Genomic DNA, 26,208 nt, shown 5'->3' on the forward strand with positions numbered 1-26,208 from the left:
ATTTTGAATAAAATTCTTTATGTTAAATGAAAATTGTCATAAGTTTCTGATGTAAATTTATATCAATTATGATAAAAATGCGTTTAAATGACAAATCTACGACAAACGAACTTCAAATTGTGATCGTATGAGAAATATTGAAATTCAAATGCGAACTCTCCGGGGGGTAAACAATTTTGATCAAATGACAAAACTCCTGGTTGTCCAAAAGTGACTGATTCTCCTAGGGAAATAATTATGATGGTCAATTATGAGGCTTATTAGAAATTAACGGATTAGTGACCCATCTGATGGCAATAAGCAGATTAGTTGTGATCACAACTTGTAACACCTAGCTGTTGTTGTTTTGAAAATGTTAATTACCTGGGGGTCATAAACTTGTCAAAAACATAAAGACAGGTAGATTTATAGTTTTTAATGAGAAAATATTTTTACACTTTCAAAATTAAAGTGACGAAATATGATTGAAATACTTTTGTCAAAGGGAAAACCCTTTGGTAAATTACGAAAGTGACGAGCGCTATCAAAATCACTGCTTATATGTAAGTTTCAATGTTTTGTAATATTAACACATTTGACTATGTTTTCTCAGGGTACCTATCTGCTCTATCACCCCTTTAGCTATTCATTATTTATATACATTTGTACTACAATATAGGAAATTCTTGAGGTTATAAGTAAATGGATGATCTTTCAAAGATTAATTTTTTTGGCAAAAAATCTAAAGCATGATGAACTGCACACAAACATAAAAAAAAAAACTATATACATGTATATATAAAATTTGACACTGAGTAACTGCTAATTCAAATAAGGTGTGCTTCTTTGGCTTTTTGAACAGCACAGTTATAAAATACTAGATGTATCTATACATAACACAGACTCAGATGTACACAATAATGGCTGTGCAAAGGTTATGTAGATTAAGAGCTTGGGAAAATGTACAAAATAAAAATGAAATAAATGCCACGAAATTGCCTTAATGTTTTTGGTGCATTAAAGTCACGACATCTTATGAATGAAAACACCCAAGCAGAATGCTTTTCAATTGCATTAATCCTCAAAATTCAGATAATTTTGCCTTGATATTGAGTTTTCAGGAAGGTGTTGTTTTATTTATTATTCCATTTGCAATATTTGCAAATTAATTGATCTCAAAAGTCACTATGGCAGCTCCTTAGTTATGAAATGTCAACTGTGGATTTGAAGGTCACTTACAAAAATATATATGAAAAATTAAGAATGGCAAATTGAATTAAAAGAAGTTTACAGGGTTTATTTAAGAAATAATTTACTATTTATTTAGAAATTTTTTATCCATTTATGGGAACTTATTTTCAGAGATAGCCAGACTACAGATGAGTCACAAGGATCAGTTAGAGACAATAGCCAAGCCTCTGTTCTAGATATGCAGTTGTCAGAAGAAGGTAGCAACATGATATAATAATTTTATTCCATCCGATTATTGAAAAAGGGGTTATGAGTTGATTGACTAATATATTGCATTTATTCAGAATTATTAGAATTTGGCAAAAAGATGATGTTTATACGCAAAATGTTCTCTAAGTTTATATAATATATTCTATAAAATTTACATTTGACCTTTATTAATTTTGGGAAACATTGATAATAGTCTGAAACCTGATGTACCCATATACTCTACTACATTCCAAGTGAAAAGATATAGCTCCTATGATCTTGCTGCATTTGTTAAAATAGTACATTTTAGATTATTGTTTTAGACAATTGTGTCTTTTGACATTATCCTGAATTTTTCAGCTCAACATGGCCCATGTTAGTGTATGCCATCACAGTTCATTCTCATTTATCCAACTTTTTTAAAATTTTCGGTTGTACAGGTAAAAAAAAAGTTGGATAGATGAGAAAAAAGGTAATCAAGAACAAAGGGTTTTTCAATTAGAGTTTGAGTTGAATGACAGGTGAAAAATAAGACTGAAAATTATACCCGGATTAAATTTTCTGTAGTATTATTTAGCATAGCATGTTAAAATGTGCAACTGACACTAAGTTAATGTAATTTTAATCATTTGAATGTTTTTTAACCGTTAATTAAAATGTGAAGTGGATAGAAAAATATCATTTTATTGCACTTTTATTCATGAAGAGATTTGTCAATTAGATGGAGCTTTTTCTGTGTAATACTGAGATCCTTCGTTTCATTTTTTTCTGTTCTTCTGACCAAATGATACAAATGGGACAAAATATAATTTGAATACGTTTTACTACACAAAGACTGAACAGAACAAAATTCAAACAATATATATCTATACTAGTGAACGTTCTATATATAGATACCACTTATAGTCGCATCATTAACATCCTCTTTTATAATTATTCCGTTGTGTTATTTTGGGAGAAAAACGAAAATAAAGGCGTCTGGATATAAACTGTCAAGTTTATTAATGAACTACAAACAGTTCCGTACCATTACGCTAGCTTCCCTTGGCCAGAGGTCAATAAAATTTCTGCAGCAGTACCTAAAGTGTTATTGTTATAAGACTTTACATTATAAGTTTATTTCTAGTAATTAATGTTCACAATATACAGATAATCACTTACATTATTGCAATTAATAGAAAAAAATTAGATTTTTTGGGAAAATGTAATAAGTTTACTATCGCCTCTTTTTATATAATATTTTTTAGATAATATAAAAACATACAGGAACAAATTTACTGTCAAATTTTAGAAAGACACCTTATTATTACTAAACAAACAAAAATAAAAAGTTAGCTAAATGAGAAGACACCGCCATCACTTGGTGTCCAATGTTGTTTGTCGTCCGTTGTCATCCTCATCTGTCGTCGTCCATAGATGTTGTAAATTATTTCAAAAATCTTCTGACACTACTGGATCAAAACCATCAAACTTTGACTGGATTTTTAAAAGATAAAATTTACATTAAACAGTCAGTCTACCTCATCCAAATTATCCCCACATTATGCCAACTTATTTTTATAATCATCAAAAATGGAAGCCATTGTGGCAATGACACACTGTTAATTTAGAGCTCTAGAAAACTGATAAATTAGAGAATTATTAGTTTTCTTAGATTTTAGTATTTTAAAAGACAAATGTATCTAATACTGTGGATGAATTTTCGTTCGTTTTAAACCAATTTTTGTGGGTTTTGTGGGTTCATGTGAACCACGAATTCAAATGTTCAATGAATAACATATTTTCAATAGATTTTGTATAGAGAGATTGGCAAAACCAAGAAATCAAATATCCACGAATATGGAAGTTTCAGCAATCCTCCAAAAATTGATACCAACAAAAATAAATGAATCCACAGTAGCTATTGAAAATCATTTAATGTACTTTTATAATTTGGTTAACTTGAAACTATTGTCTGATCGGTTGTGAGGATGAATTTTCAAATTTTCAAAAATATTTAAAAAATTTCTAATTTAATATTTCATAAAGGTTGAAGGCTTATAACCCTAGAAAACACACACACTAAAAAAATGAAAGAGCTGACAAAAAATCCTCAAGTGATTAATGAAAATAGATATTATCATCATCATGGATAATATGCACAAATATCTCAAAACCTACCTCAGGGCAAAATAGATATGTTTATTACACAATTAATATAAAATTATTACAAGATTATGTTATTTTATTTGCAGGTTTAGAAAGCTCGTCTCTGGATACAGTGATTGTAGAGGATGATGAAATGATACCAATTATTTCTGTAGATTCCATTAAACGTGTTGTATCAATGAGTCAGAGTTTTTCAGCATCACAGCCATCACTAGGTAAAATGATAGTTAGAATATGACATCTCTCACCTGCTACTTTCTAGCATCATAGCCATCACTAGGTAAAATGATAATTAGAATATGACATCTCTCACCTGCTACTTTCTAGCATCATAGCCATCACTAGGTAAAATGATAATTAGAATATGGCATCTCTCACCTCCTACTTTCTAGCATTATAGCCATCACTAGGTAAAATGATAATTAGAATATGACATCTCTCACCTGCTACTTTCAAGCATCATAGCCATCACTAGGTAAAATGATAATTAGAATATGACATCTCTCACCTGCTACTTTCTAGCATCATAGCCATCACTAGGTAAAATGATAATTAGAATATGGCACCTCTCACCTGCTACTTTCTAGCATCATAGCCATCACAAGGTAAAATGATAATAAGAATATGGCATCTCTCACCTGCTACTTTCTATCATCATAGCCATCACAAGGTAAAATGATAATTAGAATATGACATCTCTCACCTGCTACTTTCTAGCATCAAAGCCATCACTAGGTAAAATGATAATTAGAATATGGCATCTCTCACCTGCTACTTTCTAGCATCATAGCCTTCACTAGGTAAAATGATAATTAGAATATGGCATCTCTAACCTCCTACTTTCTAGCATCATAGCCATCACTAGGTAAAATGATAATTAGAATAATGCACCTCTCACCTGCTACTTTCTAGCATCATAGCCATCACTAGGTAAAATGATAATTAGAATATGACATCTCTCACCTGCTACTTTCAAGCATCATAGCCATCACAAGGTAAAATGATAATTAGAATATGGCATCTCTCACCTGCTACTTTCTATCATCATAGCCATCACTAGGTAAAATGATAATTAGAATATGGCATCTCTCACCTGCTTCTTTCAAGCATCATAGCCATCACTAGGTAAACTGATAATTAGAATAATGCACCTCTCACCTGCTACTTTCTATCATCATAGCCATCACTAGGTAAAATGATAATTAAAATATGGCATCTCTCACCTTCTTGTTTCTAGCATCATAGCCATCACTAGGTAAAATGATAATTAGAATATGACATCTCTCACCTGCTGTTTTCAAGCATCATAGCCATCACTAGGTAAAATGATAATTAGAATATGGCATCTCTAACCTCCTACTTTCTAGCATCATAGCCATCACTCGGTAAAATGATAATTAGAATAATGCACCTCTCACCTGCTACTTTCTAGCATCATAGCCATCACTAGGTAAAATGATAATTAGAATATGACATCTCTCACCTGCTACTTTCAAGCATCATAGCCATCACAAGGTAAAATGATAATTAGAATATGGCATCTCTCACCTGCTACTTTCTATCATCATAGCCATCACTAGGTAAAATGATAATTAGAATATGACATCTCTCACCTGCTACTTTCTATCATCATAGCCATCACTAGGTAAAATGATAATTAAAATATGGCATCTCTCACCTGCTACTTTCTAGCATCATAGCCATCACTAGGTAAAATGATAATTAGAATATGGCATCTCTCACCTGCTACTTTCTAGCATCATAGCCATCACAAGGTAAAATGATAATTAGAATATGACATCTCTCACCTGCTACTTTCAAGCATCATAGCCATCACTAGGTAAAATGATAATTAGAATATGGCACCTCTCACCTGCTACTTTCTAGCATCATAGCCATCACAAGGTAAAATGATAATTAGAATATGACATCTCTCACCTGCTACTTTCTATCATCATAGCCATCACTAGGTAAAATGATAATAAGAATATGGCATCTCTCACCTGCTACTTTCTAGCATCAAAGCCATCACTAGGTAAAATGATAATTAGAATATGGCATCTCTCACCTGCTACTTTCTAGCATCAAAGCCATCACTAGGTAAAATGATAATTAGAATATGGCATCTCTAACCTCCTACTTTCTAGCATCATAGCCATCACTAGGTAAAATGATAATTAGAATAATGCACCTCTCACCTGCTACTTTCTAGCATCATAGCCATCACTAGGTAAAATGATAATTAGAATATGGCATCTCTCACCTGCTACTTTCTAGCATCATAGCCTTCACTAGGTAAAATGATAATTAGAATATGGCATCTCTAACCTCCTACTTTCTAGCATCATAGCCATCACTCGGTAAAATGATAATTAGAATAATGCACCTCTCACCTGCTACTTTCTAGCATCATAGCCATCACTAGGTAAAATGATAATTAGAATATGACATATCTCACCTGCTACTTTCAAGCATCATAGCCATCACAAGGTAAAATGATATTTAGAATATGGCATCTCTCACCTGCTACTTTCTATCATCATAGCCATCACTAGGTAAAATGATAATTAGAATATGACATCTCTCACCTGCTACTTTCAAGCATCATAGCCATCACTAGGTAAAATGATAATTAGAATATGGCATCTCTCACATGCTACTTTCTATCATCATAGCCATCACTAGGTAAAATGATAATTAAAATATGGCATCTCTCACCTTCGCGTTTCTAGCATCATAGCCATCACAAGGTAAAATGATAATTAGAATATGACGTCTCTCACCTGCTACTTTCTATCATCATAGCCATCACTAGGTAAAATGATAATTAAAATATGGCATCTCTCACCTTCTCGTTTCCAGCATCATAGCCATCACAAGGTAAAATGATAATTAGAATATGACATCTCTCACCTGCTACTTTCAAGCATAGCCATCACAAGGTAAAATGATAATTAGAATATGACATCTCTCACCTGCTACTTTGAAGCATCATAGCCATCACAAGGTAAAATGATAATAAGAATATGGCATCTCTCACCTGCTTATTTTTAGCATCATAGCCATCACTAGGTAAAATGATAATTAGAATATGACATCTCTCACCTGCTACTTTCAAGCATCATAGCCATCACAAGGTAAAATGATAATTAGAATATGGCATCTCTCACCTGCTACTTTCTAGCATCAAAGCCATCACTAGGTAAAATGATAATTAGAATATGGCATCTCTCACCTGCTACTTTCTAGCATCATAGCCATCACTAGGTAAAATATGACATCTCTCACCTCCTTCTTTCTAGCATCATAGCCATCACAAGGTAAAATGATAATAAGAATATGGCATCTCTCACCTGCTACTTTCTAGCATCATAGCCATCACTAGGTAAAATGATAATTAGAATATGGCATCTCTCACCTGCTACTTTCTCTCATCATAGCCATCACTAGGTAAAAAGATAATTAGAATATGACATCTCTCACCTGCTACTTTCTATCATCATAGCCATCACTAGGTAAAATGATAATTAAAATATGGCATCTCTCACCTTCTCGTTTCTAGCATCATAGCCATCACAAGGTAAAATGATAATTAGAATATGACATCTCTCACCTGCTACTTTCTAGCATCATAGCCATCACTAGGTAAAAGGATAAATAGAATAATACATCTCTCACCTGCTTCTTTCTAGTATCATAGCCATCACTAGGTAAAATGATAATTAGAATATGGCATCTCTCACCTCCTACTTTCTAGCACCATAGCCATCACAAGGTAAAATGATAATAAGAATATGGCACCTCTCACCTGCTACTGTCTAGCATCATAGCCATCACAAGGTAAAATGATAATTAGAATATGGCATCTCTCACCTCCTACTTTCTAGCATCATAGCCATCACAAAGTAAAATGATAATTAGAATATGGCATCTCTCACCTGCTACTTTCTAGCATCATAGCCTTCACAAGGTAAAACGATACTTAGAATATGGCATCCCTCACCTCCTACTTTTTAACATCATATATAGCCATCACAAGGTAAAATGATAATAAGAATATGGTACCTCTCACCTGCTACTGTCTAGCATCATAGCCATCACAAGGTAAAATGATAATTAGAATATGGCATCTCTCACCTCCTACTTTCTAGCATCATAGCCATCACAAGGTAAAATGATAATTAGAATAATGCATCTCTCACCTGCTACTTTCTAGTATCATAGCCATCACTAGGTAAAATGATAATAATAATATGGCATCTCTCACCTCCTACTTTCTAGCATCATAGCCATCACAAGGTAAAATGATAATAAGAATATGGCACCTCTCACCTGCTACTGTCTAGCATCATAGCCATCACAAGGTAAAATGATAATTAGAATATGGCATCTCTCACCTCCTACTGTCCAATGTCCTTGTCCTTGACCTCATTTTCATGGTTCAGTGACTACTTGAAAAAAAAGTTAATATTTTTTGTAATGTTAAATTCTCTCTTTATATTAGTAATTGGATAACTATATTTGTTATGTGCATACCTTGCAAGGACCTTATGCACGTCAGACAGTTTTCACTTGACCTCGACCTCATTTCATGGATCAGTGAACAAGGTTAAGTTTTGGTGGTCAAGTCCATATCTCAGATACTATAAGCAATAGTTCTAGTATATTCCGTGTATGGTAGGACTGTAAGGTGTACATGTCCAACTGGCAGGTGTCATCTGACCTTGACCTCATTTTCATGGTTCAGTGGTTATAGTTAAGTTTTTGTGTTTTGGTCTGTTTTTCTTATTCTATATGCAATAGGTGTACTATATTTGGTGTATGGAATGATTTTTAGGTGTACATGTCTAGCTGACAGGTGTCATCTGACCTTGACCTCATTTTATGGTCCAGTGGGCAAAGTTAAGTTTTTGAGTTTTTGTCTATTTTTCTAATACTTTATGCATTAGGTCAACTATATTTGGTTTATGGAAATATTTTATGACCTATATATCTGTTAAGCAGGTTTTATTTGACCTTGACCTGATTTTCACGGTCCATTGCTAAGTGTTAAGTGTTTGTGTTTTGGTCTGTTTTTCTTAATTTATTAGCAATAAGTCAACTTTATTTGTGTATTGAAGAATTGTTAGCTGTACATGTCTGCCTAAAATGGTTCATCTGACCTTGACCTCATTTTCATGGTTCATTGATCAATGTTTCGTTTTCTTGGTTAATGTTGAGTTTATGTGACAGTTGTAATGAAGCTTTATATTTAGTTCTATCAACATAATAACAATGATTAGTAAAGAAGGCGAGACATTTCAGCGTGTGAACTCTTGTTAAACTTATCAAATATGAAATGTAATGCACAGACTCCTCGGGAAAAAACGGGAAAAGCTTATTTTCGTACACTTCGACCTATAAAATAACTGTATATGTCCTATTAGAATCGAAATAATTCTTTCGTGTCATGCTCTATGCTCATTTTAACATGGGTAGGCATTATATTTGACCACATTTTACACCTCGCTAACGCTCAGTGTAAAATATCGACAAATATAATGCCTACCCATGTTAAAATGAGCATAGAGCATGACACAAAGGAATTATTTCTTAATTAGAATATGGCATCTCTCACCTGCTACTTTCTGGCATCACAGCCATCACAAGGTAAAATGATAATTAGAATATGGCATCTCTCACCTCCTACTTTCTAGCATCACAGCCATCACAAGGTAAAATGATAATTAGAATAAGGCATCTCTCACCTGCTACTTTTCTGTATTTGTATGCCCACCTAAATGATAGTTGAGGAGCATTATGTTTTCTGGTCTGTGTCCGTTCATTTGTCCCTCCGTCTGTCTGTCCAGCTTCAGGTTAAAGTTTTTGGTCAAGGTAGTTTTTGATGAAGTTGAAGTCCAATCAACTTGAAACTTAGTACGCATGTTCCTTGTGATATGATCTTTATTATTCAGATGCAAAAATAGATTGCTTACCCGATTTTCATTGTCTACTGAACATAGAAAAATAGTGGGGCATCTGTGTACTATGGACACATTCTTTTCATATCTTTTCATTTGTCATTCCCATTCTTTAAATTTTTGACGAGCCTGAATAACTTGTCTCCCTGTCTGAGACATGGCAATCCTCGATATTGGCATTGTCTTTGACAACGTGAAGGTTCAGTCTGTGGTTAAGGTTTTTTTAGAATAACTTTGTCAAACCTTTATGGAATTTTATTGAAAGAAAAAGGTAGGGGTAATTTTGGCTTAATTTTCTTAGTTTATCTGATGTAAGATTTTTGACATTTTTTAGCACTTTTTCTACTTCAGTCAATTCAATTAATTAAATTTAAAGTTTTTGTTTACAGCAAACAGTCAAGACAAGTCTCTAGCAGATATTTTAGCTTCTTTAGCTGAGGAAAATTGCAGTTCTTCATCACAGGAAACTGCACAACAAATAACTGCACTAGAGGAAAGAGATAGTATTCTTTTGGAGAAATCTCAACCTATTGACGATGAAGATGTTAAACAACAGGACGAGGAAACTTTAGAGATGACACAAGTGGTTTTTGATGATGTGGATAAAAATAAAGACACTATTAACCAACAAGAAGAGATGATATTACCGGAAGCAAGGTAAGAACCGTTGTAAATGCTTTTTTCTCAAATTTTCTACTGATCTGTCATATTTTATTTCTTGCTGCTCCAATGATATTTTGTCAGATGAAAGAGAATGCATTACATATCATGTGGTATATTCTTTGAAATTAGTCCATATTAAGAATTGAAGGGTCCTAAATTTAACGTTTAATATTAACTAAAATTAAAATTAAATTTTTGGTTTTTTTAATATGCTGAATCTTACCATGTTGTAAGATAATGCATATCCGACCATTCCAGGTAAATTAAATGTCACATTTCAAAATTTTAAGATCTTTGACCACATTTATTTTATCTCAGAAACCTATCTTATGTCAAAAATATGATCACAATCAAAACACAGACAGTACCAAGTTTTAACATAGTGTCTGAACTTGCCCCAACTGTTCAGGGTTCAACAGTTGTATCATCATTAAGTATTATAAAATATTCCATTAGTGTTTATTTTTATTTGTAGATCTGCTGACTTTAATCTAGAAGGTTTAGATGACACTTGGAATATGTCTCAGTTTATTGGTGGTGATGGTGAAGATGAAACAGATGACGATATTCCACAATTTGATGGAGTAGGGGATGAACTAGGTAAATATAGGGGTAGGGAAACACATAAATACTTACATATACATATGAATATATAACCTTTCACACTGCATAGGATATTTGAACAGTTTGGTTTGACAATTTTTGCAGGAGTTAATGGACTTTGACTATATTATTTTAAGCATTGTAAGGAGTCAACAATGAGACCTTGTGAAAATCTATTTAAAATAAGGCTCTCATATCCTGGAGGTTTATTTGCTGTCGTGTGTAGTTGATCAAATTATACCACCATTTTGATTTGAACAACTTTAGTTCAGCTGGCCTTTGCATTTCTCATTTATTGGCGTCCTGCATTCTTTGTCTGTCGTTGTCTTCCGGTTACTTTTTCCAAAATACATCTTCTCTGAAATACCTTTGCAAAATTAAACCAAATTTATACACAATCATCATTGAGATATCTATTTAACTGACTGTGACTCTGTTTAGAGATGTTTCTTTCATAAAACATTCTCTTTTTTACAATTTTATATTTAAGTTGTTGAATTTTTGACCACATGTTTTAGTTATTTATAAAATTATAGAAAACTTTATTTAATAATTGCACTTAAATGAATGAGAGTGACTAAGAGCTACATGCATTTCTACAACTTGTCTTCAGAAATCGTACATTTACTTGAGTTTGCTTTAAACATTTTTGATTGATGAGAATTTGTAAAAAAATAATTTCTCAATGCAATAAACATAATAGTTATTAAAGAACTGGTCATTATCGTGATACACTCCTACAGCTCAGTCATTATCACTCTTGAAAACTACAATTAATAGATAGGAAAAATGTTAAGAATTTTGGAGGCCTGCAAGCATTTAAAGCTTGTACAACTAATTGTTTCACACCATTCTTAGTGGCTACTTTAACTTGCCTTTTCTTAGGTCCCATGAATGTTTTAATGGAACAGCCCTTATTTTTTCAGAAATCATTCCCTTAAATTAAGATTTGGAATTAATAATTTCATCTTTCTGCATGTTATTTGAAAAATAAGATTAGAAATATTGATTTTTGGAAAGCAAAAATTATTATTTCAAGGTATATTTTTGACAATTTAGTCTCTTAGAAGCCTCTTGTTTTGTGTCTTGCTCTTGTTGAATGACCTTGGAAATAATTTTGAAAGTTAGTTTTGTCTGGGACATGTATGTAATAAAAGCCAATCTAATTTGATATCTATCTTGAAAACTAAAGATCTGTATATGAATGAAACTCTTTTTGAGTCAAAGCTATTTTTCTTGTTGATAAATTTTAGCAAGGCGAAGATGCAATAAATTTAAAACAAGGTTTCGTGGAACCTTTGTTTAAACATTTGGGTAAATGTTAATGTTATCATGATTGAATGTTGTTTTTTATTATTTATTTCAGGAAAAGAAACAAAAACAGAGAAAAATCTTCAGAAACCATTTGTTTCTAACCAGGTACCAACAGCTGGAAACATGGAAAACAATTCGGACTCACCATCTCTTGGATCAAATAGTCAAAACGAAAATACAGACCAAATATCATCACAGTCTCAAAACGAAACAATTCCAGCTACAGTTTCTTATAGGAAAAGATATAGGGAAGACAACTCTGTCTACTCAGGACATGGTTTTGATAATTTCGGTAACATAGTTTCATCTCATCAAACTGGAAATGACATTCATAAAGGCAATGTCAATTTGCATTCAATTAACCAAATGAATTCATCCCAAAGCAGACTTGGTAACAATGGCAATTATAGCAAGATATTGCACACATCAGCACATGATAGTAACCGTAGATGTAAACAATCAACCGTACATAGTAGTCAAATGCCAACAAGTAATCCTGGTAGTTGTATCAAATCACCCGTTCATGAAGACAATCTAGGAATCAATGCTCAGTCACTTTTCAGGATGTCCCCTTCGCCAGAAAAAGATAACTTTACTGTGCATCATTATTCTCAGGATAGTTTACAAGGAAACAAGGAAATAGGATCAGTTCAAGAGCAGATGCTACAATCTAATAATAATTATCATAGAAACATGCCATCTTTGAATGATTTATTGCGCCAATCACATTTTCATATGTCAAATGTTAATCCGTATGACAATATTAAAGGGCACTCATCACAATATCCTGCTACATCAAATGTGCAATCTGTTTCTCAGCCAGTTGTGAATAAATTATTGCAGACTGGTTACCAGGTGAATTCTGGTTCTCAGAAAACTTTGCCAGGATCTCACTATAATGGAAGCCAAAACGGGAATCACCAAATGCCTCATACACCATCATATAAAATTGGACAAGAGCAGCAGCAAATGCAGAAGTCTTCGGAAAATAATCTGTTTACACCAGTGAATCTGCAAACTTTATTGTTACCTAAGTCATATCAACACGCTCAGTCTGGATCTATTGTGCCATCTCTAATCACAGAAGAACATTTGACAAATTGTAACAATCAAAATAATCAGTCAGATCAACGGTTTTCAGCAACTAATGCATTAGTTAATATGCCGACTTCTCAAGTATTACCAATGAACGACCAACTCAAGGTGCAAAACATTCAGTATACATTGCCAGTGTCCTCAAATGGTCAATTTTACATGCAAAGTCATAGGAATTCATTTGACAATTTGCACGAATATTCTCATAGAAATATGAAACAGACATCTTCAACTGTTAGGAATGTGTCATCAAGATTGACACACCAGCATAGTGGGAGGAATGTGTCATCAAGCTTGACACACCAGCATAGTGGGAGTAATGTGTCATCATCAAACTTGACACACCAGCACAGTAGGAGTAATGTGTCATCATCAAGCTTGACACACCAGCATAGTGGGAGTAATGTGTCATCGTCAAGCTTGACACACCAGCATAGCAGGAGTAACGTGTCATCCTCAAGCTTGACACAGCAGCACAGTGGGAGCAATGTTAATCATTTTCAGGAGAAGAGTTTTCACCAGTTATTGACAGAAGATGAACATCTTTCAAAACAAGATAATTCAGAAGATGGTATTTGTTTCAAAAATTCACAGCTGTCTGAAAACACTACGAATTATAAGTCAAAGCCATATACTGAATTAATTCCAAAGTGCCATCAATATATAGGACAGTCATCCAATGAACATTCATGTTTACCCAGTAATAACATACATGTTGAGCAAAACAGGCGGCAGAAGAAAAATTTGACTGAATTTAATCAAACTTCCTCTTTTCATCCAGTGGAAAGCAAAGATCAGTCAATCAATAATTCTTTACAGAGATCTATTACAGAGGATTTGAAGAAAAAACAGGATATGTCAGTCATTCACCAAACTCACAAAGCGCCACATAACATTGGCTACTTATATAAACATTCAGGGATGCAACCTATGCAACAAAATCCAAAGGCCAAGGAAATATCAAGGTCAACCAATATAAGACAAAAACTACAAAGAATTCCTTCAGCATCTACAATTATGCCTAGCATGCATGAAAATATAAAAAAAAAAGCTACAATGAAAAATGAAGGTAAAAGTTGTAAAAACTTTCACTCAAAAAATGAGCCATCTACCTTAGAAAGGTTACTATTGTATGGAAACGATGATACAATTATGGGATCATCTTGTAATAAAACGGACAATGCTTCAGAAGTTTATGTACAGTCTACAAATGAAAGTACTGATCAGTTTCTCCATTCATCACAATTATCATCTACTCAAAGAGCATTATCTCAACCACAAACACATTGTGAAAGCTCTGTTAGAATGGATAAAACTCAAGGAAGTGAGAGAAAAAATACTTTATCTAGTCTAGAGACTCTTGTCAAGAATGTTAATCACGAATCAAGCTTTGGATATCATTATAAAAGTCCTGTACACAGTCAAGATTTGAATAATTTCGATCCCTTTTCTGTTTCTGACACAAATAGTGTATGTAATACCAGTGAATCTTCCAGTTACTCCTGGCAAAAATCACCAGCTCACAATGATGATACTGAATCATCAAGTGACTTTAGTCATCCTAAATTGTCTTGTCTTTATGATGGTAGCAAGTCACCAAATCAATTTTGTGTTTATAAATCACCTAGCCAGTTTGGTGGTAAGCCACCTAATCATGTTGGACTAGGAAGGAGTTTATCATATAGTGGATCTTTACATTATGACAATTTTAACTCTAATACATTAAAAGAGCAAAATAAGATGCATTTACATGAAAAATATCAACATCCCTTGGATCTAAACCACACATGGTCAGAATCTAGTAAAAATGTCAAAAAACAAAAAGCAGCTATTAAGAGGTCAAATAGTTTCACATTTGAGAAAAAGGTACAACAGGGGACAAGAACAAATTCAATTCAGCAAATGAAACAGCATTGTGGTGTGAAATCAAAGAAACCACTTACACCCAATCGGGCATACTCATTTACATTCCATCTTCCAACGCCTTTTTACAAAAAACTGAAGTTTAAAAACGAGAAGGAATTGAAGCATGACATCAGTGTTGTAAGAATGCACCCTATGGATGCACGAAGATACAGTTTGTTGAAAATCGGCAGAGGAATTGTAAAAGTTAAAAAACTCTCCCAAACAGACATTGATAAATCTGGTATTAAAGCCTCATTGGAAGAGCTGTTGAGAAAAGCTGAAAACAACCAAAAACAAAAAAGCCTTTTCTATCAAAAATGTGTTCAAAATTATAAAATGAAATCACCATATGATATAAAAACTCAGGATGTTAAATTTGTGAATGAGATAAATGTTTCTAATAAGAAAGATAACTTGATCTCAAAGAAACATAAATCTCTGGTGAATATGGCAAATATTTATCGTGAACCAATGATTGCTCCTCCCGCACAGACTTTATCAGCATCATCCAAGGATTGTCATAGTATTCAAAAAGTAACACTTACATCAATTATTGAAAATGCTTTGTTAACAACCGTTATTCAAGATAATGACGAAGAAAATACCATAAATCTACCTCAGACTGTTACAGGTTCTTCTGATCAGTGGAATGATCGACAATCAGTGCAATATCTCAGTTCCAATAGTTTGGAAAACAATGGAAATTATAATAAAAATGTGTCGCATGAGGAAACAAAAGTTTTAAAAAGTACTTCCCTAAACCAGAGTCATCAAGTAAATTTAAATTTTGAAGAAAAGGAGCTTGTTGAAAATTCAGGATTAGATAATCTGATGTTGTACAATAACTGTAGTCCTATTGGGCAAAACTTTTCATCAGGAAAATGTGATTCAAGCTTGCTGGAAACAAATCTCTCAAAAAATGATAGTCAATTATGTGAGAACTCAGTGAAGACATTTTTAAAAAATAGTAATTGTTTTGCTTCTGTGAAATATAATTCAGGGAATTTGAGTGCAAATATGATGTTTCCAACTCATAGCCTTTTAAATACAAGTGGAAACTCTGAGCATCAGAAAATTGGTTCAAGTAAAGATTTTATAGCAACAAATGTAGCTTCAAACGATTGTTGTCCTGAATATAACAAGAAGTCAATGTTGAAAAGTCCTACTGCTGTCATTGATTCTGAAATAGGGGATGAAAGTATAATCTTGAAAGACGAAAGTTTAACTGGTGAAATTCTTAATATAAAAAGCGATTTTGGAAAAAAAAATAAAGATTTGAATCATTATGTGGGAAAAACAGGAATAACTGGTGCAAACACTAAAACAGATAAAAGTCTAATAACAGGCTTTGTAGAAGATAAAGAATTTGTTGCATCAGAAAAATGTCTTGACCAAAATTCCTTGAAATGTTTGGATTCTTTCACATCAAAGCCTGGAAATGGTTATAAAAAACGAAAATTGCTGGAAAATCTAACTGTTACATATGGACCTGCTAAATGGCAGAAAACAGTAAAAAGTCCTGACTTATCCAATGTTTCTTCAGAATCATCAAATGATGACTCTCTCCATCATTTTGACTTTTTTTCCCTTGAAAAAGAAAATGGTGTAAGCAGCTCTGAACAGAAAAGTTCATGTGGTTATTATCAAGGTTTAACAATTGACTGCATTAGAAAACCTTACCCAACATGCAAGAGGAAATATTCACTTAGTATGAACCGTAAGCTTCAAGTTGCCTTTCTGAGTAAGAAGACAAAAAGAAAAAACCAGGCGAAACATGCAAGTAAAAATAACAAAATAAAAATATTGGGACTATCACTGCTTCATGAAGCAACATTGGCTAATTTAACAGAGAAAAAATCATCAAATGAAGTTGATCTTGGCGAAACTGATTCGGAGTTCGAAGATGTCCTTTCAAAAATGGCTCTCTATTCCTCCCCAGAAACTGACAGTTTAGATAGCTTGCCTCCTCAACCATTTTCTCCGGAAGGGTTATCTCAAAGTATATCAAGTTCTGAATATTGTAATAAAAAGGAATTTTCTAACTTGGAAATGGAAACATCAGAACTAAGTTATTTATGTGATATTGACAATTCAGAGAGATTGTTGACAGAAAAATGTAACATTGATGGATTTTCAAACTTTGATGACCAACATTTTTCAAAAACTGACTGCTGTAAGAAAGCTGTTGTGAAGCTTAATCGTTTGTCAGAAGACGAAATTGAAAAGTATAAGAGGGAAAAGCAAAATATCAAAACAGAACAAGAAAATTCACCACCAGATTTAGAGCCACAAACTATCTCACAATATCCAAAATATGGTTCATGTAGAAATGAAAAAAATCATATAGTGAAATCACACATAAATCCAACAGAAGTTTCATCTTGTAATTCAAAATATGGTGATCTTGACAGCCTTAGTGAGCCAACTCTCAGCATAACAGCAGACAAGATTAATAATGTGCAGTTATTAAAGTCTGGTGAAAATCAAGTTGGAGATAAAGTTATGGAGATTTCTATGTCAAAACATTTAACAAATGATAAAGTCAATATTAATCCAGTATATTTGAAGGAAACTGAATCCCTGCCAGCTAAGGATTATGTTTGTGAGCCTGTTCAACATAACTTGATTTGTGCAAGTGATGACAAAGTTTATACATCTAAATTATTACCTCCATCTAAAAAACATGTGACTGATACAGCCATAAAACTGAACTTAAATCAGGCAAACAACCAAAACGCATTTTGTAGTAATCCTGATGATATTCCAGAAAAACCGAAGTAAGTCAATGTTAATATTGATTATTAGCTTATATTGACAGAATAGATCGTGTGAGCTATTGCAATCAGCAGTTTTTAAAATAAACAATCAACATGAATCTGTTAACTTTTTACATAAAATTGAGAATGGAAATGGGGAATGTATCAAAGAGACAACAACCTGACCATAGAAAAAACAACAGCAGAAGGTCACCAACAGGTCTTCAATGTAACGAGAAATTCCCCGCACCCGGAGGCGTCCTTCAGCTGGCCCCTATTCAAATATATACTAAATAAGAAACTAAAATTAAAATAATAAAAGACTAACAAAAGACCAGAGGCTCCTGACTTGAGACAGGCACAAAACTGTGGCGGAGTTAAACATGTTTATGAGATCTCAACCCTCCCCCTATACCTCTAGCTAATGTAGAAAAGTAAACGCATAACAATACGTACAATTAAAATTCAATTCAAGAGAAGTCCGAGTCTGATGTCAGAAAATGTAACCAAAGAAAATAAACAAAATGACAATTATACATAAATAACAACAGACTACTAGCAGTTAACTGACATGCCAGCTCCAGACTTCAATTAAACTGTTTGAAAGATTATGATTTCATCAAATGAATATCAGGCACAATCCTTCTGTATACATTGATCACTGGATACTTCATACTTTGTATATAGATGCCTTATGTGATGAAGTTTCCCTTAGCCATATGTCCATTGTCCTTGACCTTATTTTCATGGTTCAATGACTACTTGAAAAAAAAGTTAAGATTTGGTGTAATGTTAATCTCCATGATCTCTGTCTTATTTTGATAATAGGATGATTATATTTGGTATGTGCGTTCATTGCAAGGTCAGCATGCCTGTCAGACAGTTTTTACTTGACCGCAACCTCACTTCATGTATCAGTGAGCAAGGTTAAGTTTTGGTGGTCAAGGCCATATCTCAGCTACTATATGCAATAGGCCCAAGACCACAATTAATGACCCCGCTTTTCGTTGTCCACGAATATAGTTCCTATTAATTAGAGTGTATTTTTCCTTATTTTTTTTTCTTTCCTTTCCTCACTCATTTCTTAAATCTTTTTGGGTGGAAATGAAAGAAGAGAGGTCAAATAAATTTTTGGATGTTGTATTTTAACTGATTTTGATATGGAATGAGTGATTAGGCCAAGTGCAAAAAGGTGATATTTACAGTTTTCGGAACATCTCTTGACTTGCCAATAGGGGTATGGATGTGTATTGGCTAAATTTGTAAAAGTGATTGCTTCAATCTTTCTGAATTTTGGATATATATTTGGACTAGGACTATACATTACACACACAAAAAATTTAACAAAAGTGCATGGTGCAATTTTTTTCATGATGAAAAAGGTTATAAAGAACTGATAGAGGAATTAATTGTGGTCTGTGGCCAATAGGTCTGGTATATTTTGTGTATGGAAGCATTGTAAGACGTACATGTCCAACTAGCATGTGTCATCTGACATTGACCTCATTTTCATGGTTAAATGGCTATAGTTAAGTTTTTGTGGTTTGTTCTGTTTTTCTATTACTGTATGCAATAAGTCTACTATATTTGGTCTATCAAATGATTGTAAGGTGAACATGTCCAACTGTCATGTGTCATCTGACCTTGACCTCATTTTCATGGTTCAGTTGTCAAGATTCTCTTGGTTAAGTTTGGTTTTTTTTTAGTTTTATCTTTTTTTCTAATTCTTTTAGCAAAAGGTCAACTATTTTTTTTGTATGCAAGGATTGTAAGCTGAAAATGTCTGCCTGGCATGGTCCATCTGACTTTGACCTCATTTGCATGATTTATTGGTCAATGTTCTCTTGGTTAAGTCCTTAAAAATTATAAGCAATAGGTCAACTATATTTAGTTTATTGGATGATTGGAAGGATAATAAGCAGTTTTTAATGTTAAGTTTTTGGCTTCAGTCATTCTGAAAAGAATTGCTTTTGACAGATCAAATATATATTGTATAAAGTTGCATTACTATCAGACTATCTCAGTTTATGGACCATTTCTATATCCTGCCGAAAAGATCATGTTCCAGAAACTTAGAATTAATAAGCAATTTTGCTGTCCTTCAGATTGTCTTTTTCGGAATTGTATGGGGACTGGCAACCATATTTATGTGTCTATAGTTGATTTATTAGTTTTATTGGTTTTGACATAGCTGTCAGTAGTGATTATTTCCACTAGTCATCTGTAGTCCTTGTCTGTCATTGGTTTTTTTAACTTTTTCAAGAATCTTCTCTCGAAATAACTGGGCTAAATACTTTCAAATTTTAACTGAATGTTCCTAAGGGTATCTTGTTTAACATTTCAAGGATCAGTGAACAACTGGTAGGGCTCATTTTCATGGTTTGTTGTTCAAAGTTTTTCCCTTATCTGTCTATGTTCATACGACCCATAATTGGTTTCCATTCCCAAACTTGAGTTACGAGATGTATAAAAAAAATCTACGGTATGATTTTTTTGGTTCAATCATTAATGAAAGTGAAATAGGAAAATAATAATTTTGTTTCTAAAATGGTTCAATTTTGTCAAATTAAGCTAATAAAAATTGATAATGAATTATTCACTTGCAAGTGAATAAGTCGACCTCATTAAACCTGTATTAATGTGAACTCCAATTTAACCCTGTAGAAAGAGATAGAATAACACATACATTGTCTGTGTGCAGTTATTTAAAGGAAAAGAATGTCAACATTGAAAGTGAAACAAAGGTAAATAATTTTATTGACTGATTCAATCCACTAAAAATCATTCTTATCTGGGAAAAAACGACGATAAACATAAATTTTAATCTATAATACAAAATTTAGTAGACCTTTAAAAATCCAACTTTACGAGTTGCTTAATCTGTTTATATTTATGTTTATGTTTACATCGCTTATATGATCATTTAAGGTCAACTTGAAATTTAATTAGATGGTGTCATTGCTACAATTCACACAATAAGAAGCTAAATCTTATTAACACCATGGCCTGTAAAATGTTTATTTTATAATTTTAATAGTTTGCTAGTGCCCCTTTAATCAAATGTTATGACACTTATATATTGCTTATTACCACAAAACACTAGAAAAGTTGCAAATATGATGAATTTTTCCCTCTTTTCAATTTATTTTCTCTTTTATTTCTACAACAGTAAAATGACCCCTTGGCTGAAGGACAGTCCATTATTTATTGCGTAGCCTATCACAGTTTTCCACAGATTCACCTGCAAGTTACCTGTCCATTTAAACTTTTGTAAGTTCTATTGTCCCATCTAACAGATACAACAGGTATTGTTCTCTGTATAGTTTATTCACTGGGACCTTTAAATTTCTTCTAGGAGAAATATATCACTCATTGATTAATTTACCTGAACAAAAAATTGAACTGACAATGCTGGAAATATATGTACAAATAAGTATTTATAAAACTGCATATGATGTTGTATTTATTCAATCAATAACACATTTTCAATTTGTTTGATAGAAACACTGATTTAAAAATTAAAAGTTGATTTCTGATCAAATTTCAACATTTTACCTATTAAAATTAGCTATTTTTTAGTCTGTTCACTAATAAAAACTTAAAATGAAAATGTTTAAATAAAGGTCTTCATAAATGTATTCTTTATAACTGAAGAACCATGAAAAACATGCAGATTCTTTGAAACATAAATGCATGCAGTACTTAAAAAAAATCAGAAATAAACTTTTTATAATTAAATCAGTGCTTATATTGAACAGATTGAATATATGTTATTGATATTGAATAAATACTGTATCACATGCAGTTTATGTGAGTTTATACATGTATTTCAATCAACAAAGAAGATATTTTTTTGGTCAAGCAAATTAATCAATGAGTGATAGATTTCTGCTAGAAGAAATTTAAATGTCCAAGTGAATAAACTTCACCAAGAACAATAGCTATTGTATTGATTCAATGGGACAGGTAAACTTGCAAAAGTTTAAATACCTTGGTAAAGAGCAGACGACTCTGTGGAAAACTTACATTTGGTTCGCTATAAGAGACTTTTTATTTGGAGGGTTGTTCTGATATAGATGTATTTAAAGTTAATACAATCACAGGTCATAGTATGGTCTTTAGCACAGGGTTTTGGCCCAGACCTAACAGCAAGCTGTAAATGATCCCGAAATTATTAGTGTAAAATAATTTAAACAGGAAAACCAATGATCTAAGCTAAAGGTGTCAGAGCACCAAATAAAAAATCCCTATCTGTGCAACCAAATTTTGCAATTTTCACAGCTTTTTAATTTTTGATTTTAAGTTTAACTTCATTGGAACTAGGTCTATCCTGAATTGTACATGTATTGGCTTTCTACATGCAAATTTTCTACATACCTTTAAAGCCTTCTAAGAAAAAAATGACTTTCAACAAATCTAGAGGTAATCCAAAATCTTCAATTAGTATACTATGGAGCCCATTTATTTTTAATGCAAAATATAAGACAAGTAAAATTTGGCTCAAAATGGTCTAAATATATTTCTATTTCACCAAAAATTTCATTTCTGCAAATTTGTTGGCTAAATGTAAGTAAACAAGGACATCAAAAGCACTATTTTCTGTCAGAGCAGGGCTTCTTTTACACATGTTCTAAATTGGAGGGAGTAATTGGTAGTCTGACACCTATATACAAATGGAGAAATACCTATGAACCACACCAACAAAAAGTAAATTCACAAAAATACTGAACCTAGAGGAAAATTCAGAAAGTCCCTTATCAATTAGCAAAATCAAATGATAAAACACATCAAAGGAATAGACAACAACTGTTGTGCTCTTGACTTGGAACAGACATTTTCAAATGTAGAAAAATTGTGGATTGAACCTGGTGTTGTAGCGCTTAACCTCTCACTTGTATGACAGTCAGATCAAATTCCATTATATTTAAAATGAAGCATGAACAAAACATACATAATAGGTAAAGTTGTCAAATAGGCAGTCATCACTCTCACAACCTCAATTAGAACCAAAAGAAAAGAACTAAAAATATTTCACAAAGAAGCACAAAAAAGCATCTATCAAATTTAACAACCACGTTCATTGCTTACATATATATATATATTTTAAATTAATCAATAGAGGATTGAAAATTTTTGAAGTCCTGTGCAAGATTCACATCAACTTACTAGAGTTGTGCTTTTGACATCAGAATGTAAACATCACACAGAAAGGGATATAAAATCATTTTGTCATTCAAAGTTTTTTTCAAATGACAACTACTGAACAACAGGCTCAGGACAGATGCATAGACATGTAGTGGGTTTAGATAGATTTGTTCCGCCGGCAAATAATATTCAGTAACACTTCCTCAGAAGTTCTGTTTATTTTATTCTAACAACAAAAATCAGCATGATTTTGCAGGGAAATGTAAGTAAAAAGAAAGGACACCAATGTAAAAAAAAAAGTATGGAAAATAGACACAACTTATGATGGATGCAGGAGGAAGGAATATATATATAAAATATTTGTTTTCTGTTTTGAAAAAAAAAATGTGCGGACTGGTCTGTTGAACAAGGAATTAAATTGGAATTTAATTTTTTTTTAAAATAACATACTTTTGAGGGAAAGACCTAAATATTTCAGTTATTTACAAACAATTGAGATACTTTCCATTTTATTCTTGCATTTATTTTAATATTCTTATTTAAACTATAATAAAGTTTTTTACTCAGTTGAACAAATTTAGTAACATTTTGATATTCGGTCTTTTTTTGCAGAGAACTAGGAGGGAGAAAACTAAGCATTGAATCAACTCAGGTAAGTAGTAATCAATGCCCAATAGGGATATTTAGATAATTTGACAATATTCCAGGTACTTTAGATGGTAGACATGGTTCTTTTGATCTTAACCTCATTTATGTGGATCATAGGTCAGGTTAAGTTTATGTGATGCTTATAGTAAAGCTTTCATATTTATAGACTTTCAACATGAATTTGATCATAAAGTGAAGCAGGCAAGACATTTCAGTATGTGTGCTCTTGTTATAACTTCTGATTAAATGTCTTCTAAATATTCCATTTTCAACATAGAAATGAGTTATTATGTATATGCTCTTTGGATTTCTGGGAGATACTCAGATCTACTTCCTTTTTTCTGATACTTTAAGCTATAAGTGGGTATCTTGATCAACATGTACATTCTTGTTTGATCTTACAGACTCTCATATTATAGAGGTATTACTATATTACTTACATTTCTGTGCAGATTTGATATAACATGCATGTTTATTATTATCAAAACAATTTCTTTCAGTTGTCTGAGTTAGCTGAGTTTAGCAGTGATTTTGGGAGTGACAATATAGCAAAATGGAGAGGCATTATTTGTTCAGCAGGTGTCGACTTTGTTAACTCTAAAGATATACTTGATAAAATAGACAGGGACAGACAACTGCAGTTTTCAATAGTAGAAGATGCTCATGTTATCATCACACCTTGTAAACCTGCGCCTTTATGTAAAACTATAAGATATTGGAAGAATAGTAGACAGATTTATAAACATAGCTCTGTGAAAGAAAGAAAAAAAATTGATATAAAAAAACAAGAGCAGATTGAATTTAAGTGTATACAAAAGTTTCAACAAAAATTTTATTCCGTAAAGCCAAATAAGAGTGTTAGCTTCAATGGCCAATATAGTGAAAAAATGTCTTCATCTTCAAAAGCTAGTAGAACATGTGTAAATGAGATGAAATCCAACATTGATGAAAATAGCCTGATTTGTGACATTTCTAGGGATGATACTGAAGATGATGTCATAGGCCCCTCCCCGCCTGATGTTACACCGTCCAATAGAAATATCAAACACATATTACGTGAAACTTCTAGGGATGATACTGAGGATGATGTCATAGGCCCCTCCCCACCTGGTGTTACACCTTCCAATCGAAATATCAAAGACATATTACGTGAAAGTTCTAGGGATGATACTGCGGATGATGTAATAGGCCCCTCCCCACCTGGTGTTACACCGTCCAATAGAAATATCAATCACAGATTACAAAACAGACTTTTCTCATCTCAGCCTGGATTACTCACTAGTTCATTATTGTCTAGTCAGCAGACACTACACAGTACACCGCTGACAAAAGTTCGAAATAATAATCTTGTATTGCCTGCTTGTACACCAATAAACCATTTAAAGAAAGAGGCTCCTTTGTCCAGACTAGAGGCTGTTAATAGCAGGAAGGGAGAATTGTCAATTGAATTACAGGTATGTATAGAAAAACATTTCAATTGTTTTAAGACTGAAATACACATTGATTTTTCTTCAAGAACCTCAACTACTTTTTCACTGACGTTAAAGCTATTGTTTGTATTAAATTTGTAAGCTAATATTGTTTATGCTCTTGCAACTAAAAGTTGGGGGGGGGGAGGGATATTGTTTTATCCTTGTCCTTGGTATGTTTGTTTGTCAGTCTGTCCATCGATCCATCCCAAAGTTTGTCCATCCCATGCAATATTTTGTCGCATTTTTCTCAGGAACCACATTACAAGGATTTCTGAAAGTTGGTTTTTGGGTTTAAATAAGTCAGCTATACCATGTAATGGGTTTTCAGATTCATCAATCAATAACTTTCTGTTTATTGTCAAGTATTCGGGCAGGGGACCCAGGCGTATCAACAGTTCACTTGTTTGAGACAGTCAATTGTTCATTGTATTGCTTAGCGATTGCCTGGAAAATGAGACCATACAATGATTTTTCATTTTAAGCTCAACTTGCCCTAAGGGCCAAGTGAGCTTTTCCAATCACTTGGCGTCCTTCGTCCGTCATTGTTTTCCATCGTCCTTAACTCTTACAAAAATCTTCTCCTCTGAAACTACTGGGCCAAATTTAACCAAACTTGGCCGAAATCATCATTGGGGTATCTAGTTTAAAAAATGTGTGGTGTGACCCGGCCAACCAACCAAGATGGGCACCATGGCTAAAAATAGAATATAGGGGTAAAATGTAGATTTTGGCTTATAAATCTGAAACCAAAGCATTTAGAGGAAATCTGACAAGGTATAAAATTGTTTATCAGGTTAAGATCTATCTTCTCTGAAATATTCAGATGAATTGGACAACCGGTTGTTGGGTTGCTGCCCTGAATTGGTAATTTTAAGGAAATTTTGCTGTTTCTGGTAATAATCTTGAATATTATTATAGCTAGAGATAAACTGTAAACAGCAATAATGTTCAGCAAAGTAAGATCTAAAAATAAGTCAACATGATCAAAATGGTCAGTTGACCCCTTAAGGAGTTATTGCTCTTTATAGTCAATTTTTCACAAGTTGTTAATGTTTTTTAACTTTTTCACAAAATATTTTC

The 26,208-nt window shown here is 32.8% G+C and overlaps 1 protein-coding gene across 8 annotated transcripts in view; it reads left to right on the forward strand.

Annotated features, from left to right (window-relative positions):
• LOC134686962 (DNA polymerase zeta catalytic subunit-like) overlaps positions 1-26,208 on the forward strand; it is a 193,362-nt gene that overhangs the window by 95,277 nt on the left and 71,877 nt on the right. For all 8 annotated transcript variants that reach the window (XR_010101708.1, XM_063546850.1, XM_063546847.1 and 5 more), the window contains 7 exons: positions 1,342-1,427; positions 3,654-3,782; positions 9,917-10,184; positions 10,666-10,790; positions 12,160-17,884; positions 23,621-23,660; positions 24,157-25,110. Coding sequence is in view for 7 of the 8 variants with exons in the window: in XM_063546850.1 (XP_063402920.1) it covers positions 1,342-1,427; positions 3,654-3,782; positions 9,917-10,184; positions 10,666-10,790; positions 12,160-17,884; positions 23,621-23,660; positions 24,157-25,110 (7,327 nt within the window). In the remaining variant the exon portion in view is untranslated. The remainder of the gene's footprint in view (positions 1-1,341; positions 1,428-3,653; positions 3,783-9,916; positions 10,185-10,665; positions 10,791-12,159; positions 17,885-23,620; positions 23,661-24,156; positions 25,111-26,208) is intronic.

Source organism: Mytilus trossulus, chromosome 10, assembly GCF_036588685.1.
Source record: "Mytilus trossulus isolate FHL-02 chromosome 10, PNRI_Mtr1.1.1.hap1, whole genome shotgun sequence".
Lineage (NCBI taxonomy): Eukaryota > Metazoa > Mollusca > Bivalvia > Mytilida > Mytilidae > Mytilus > Mytilus trossulus.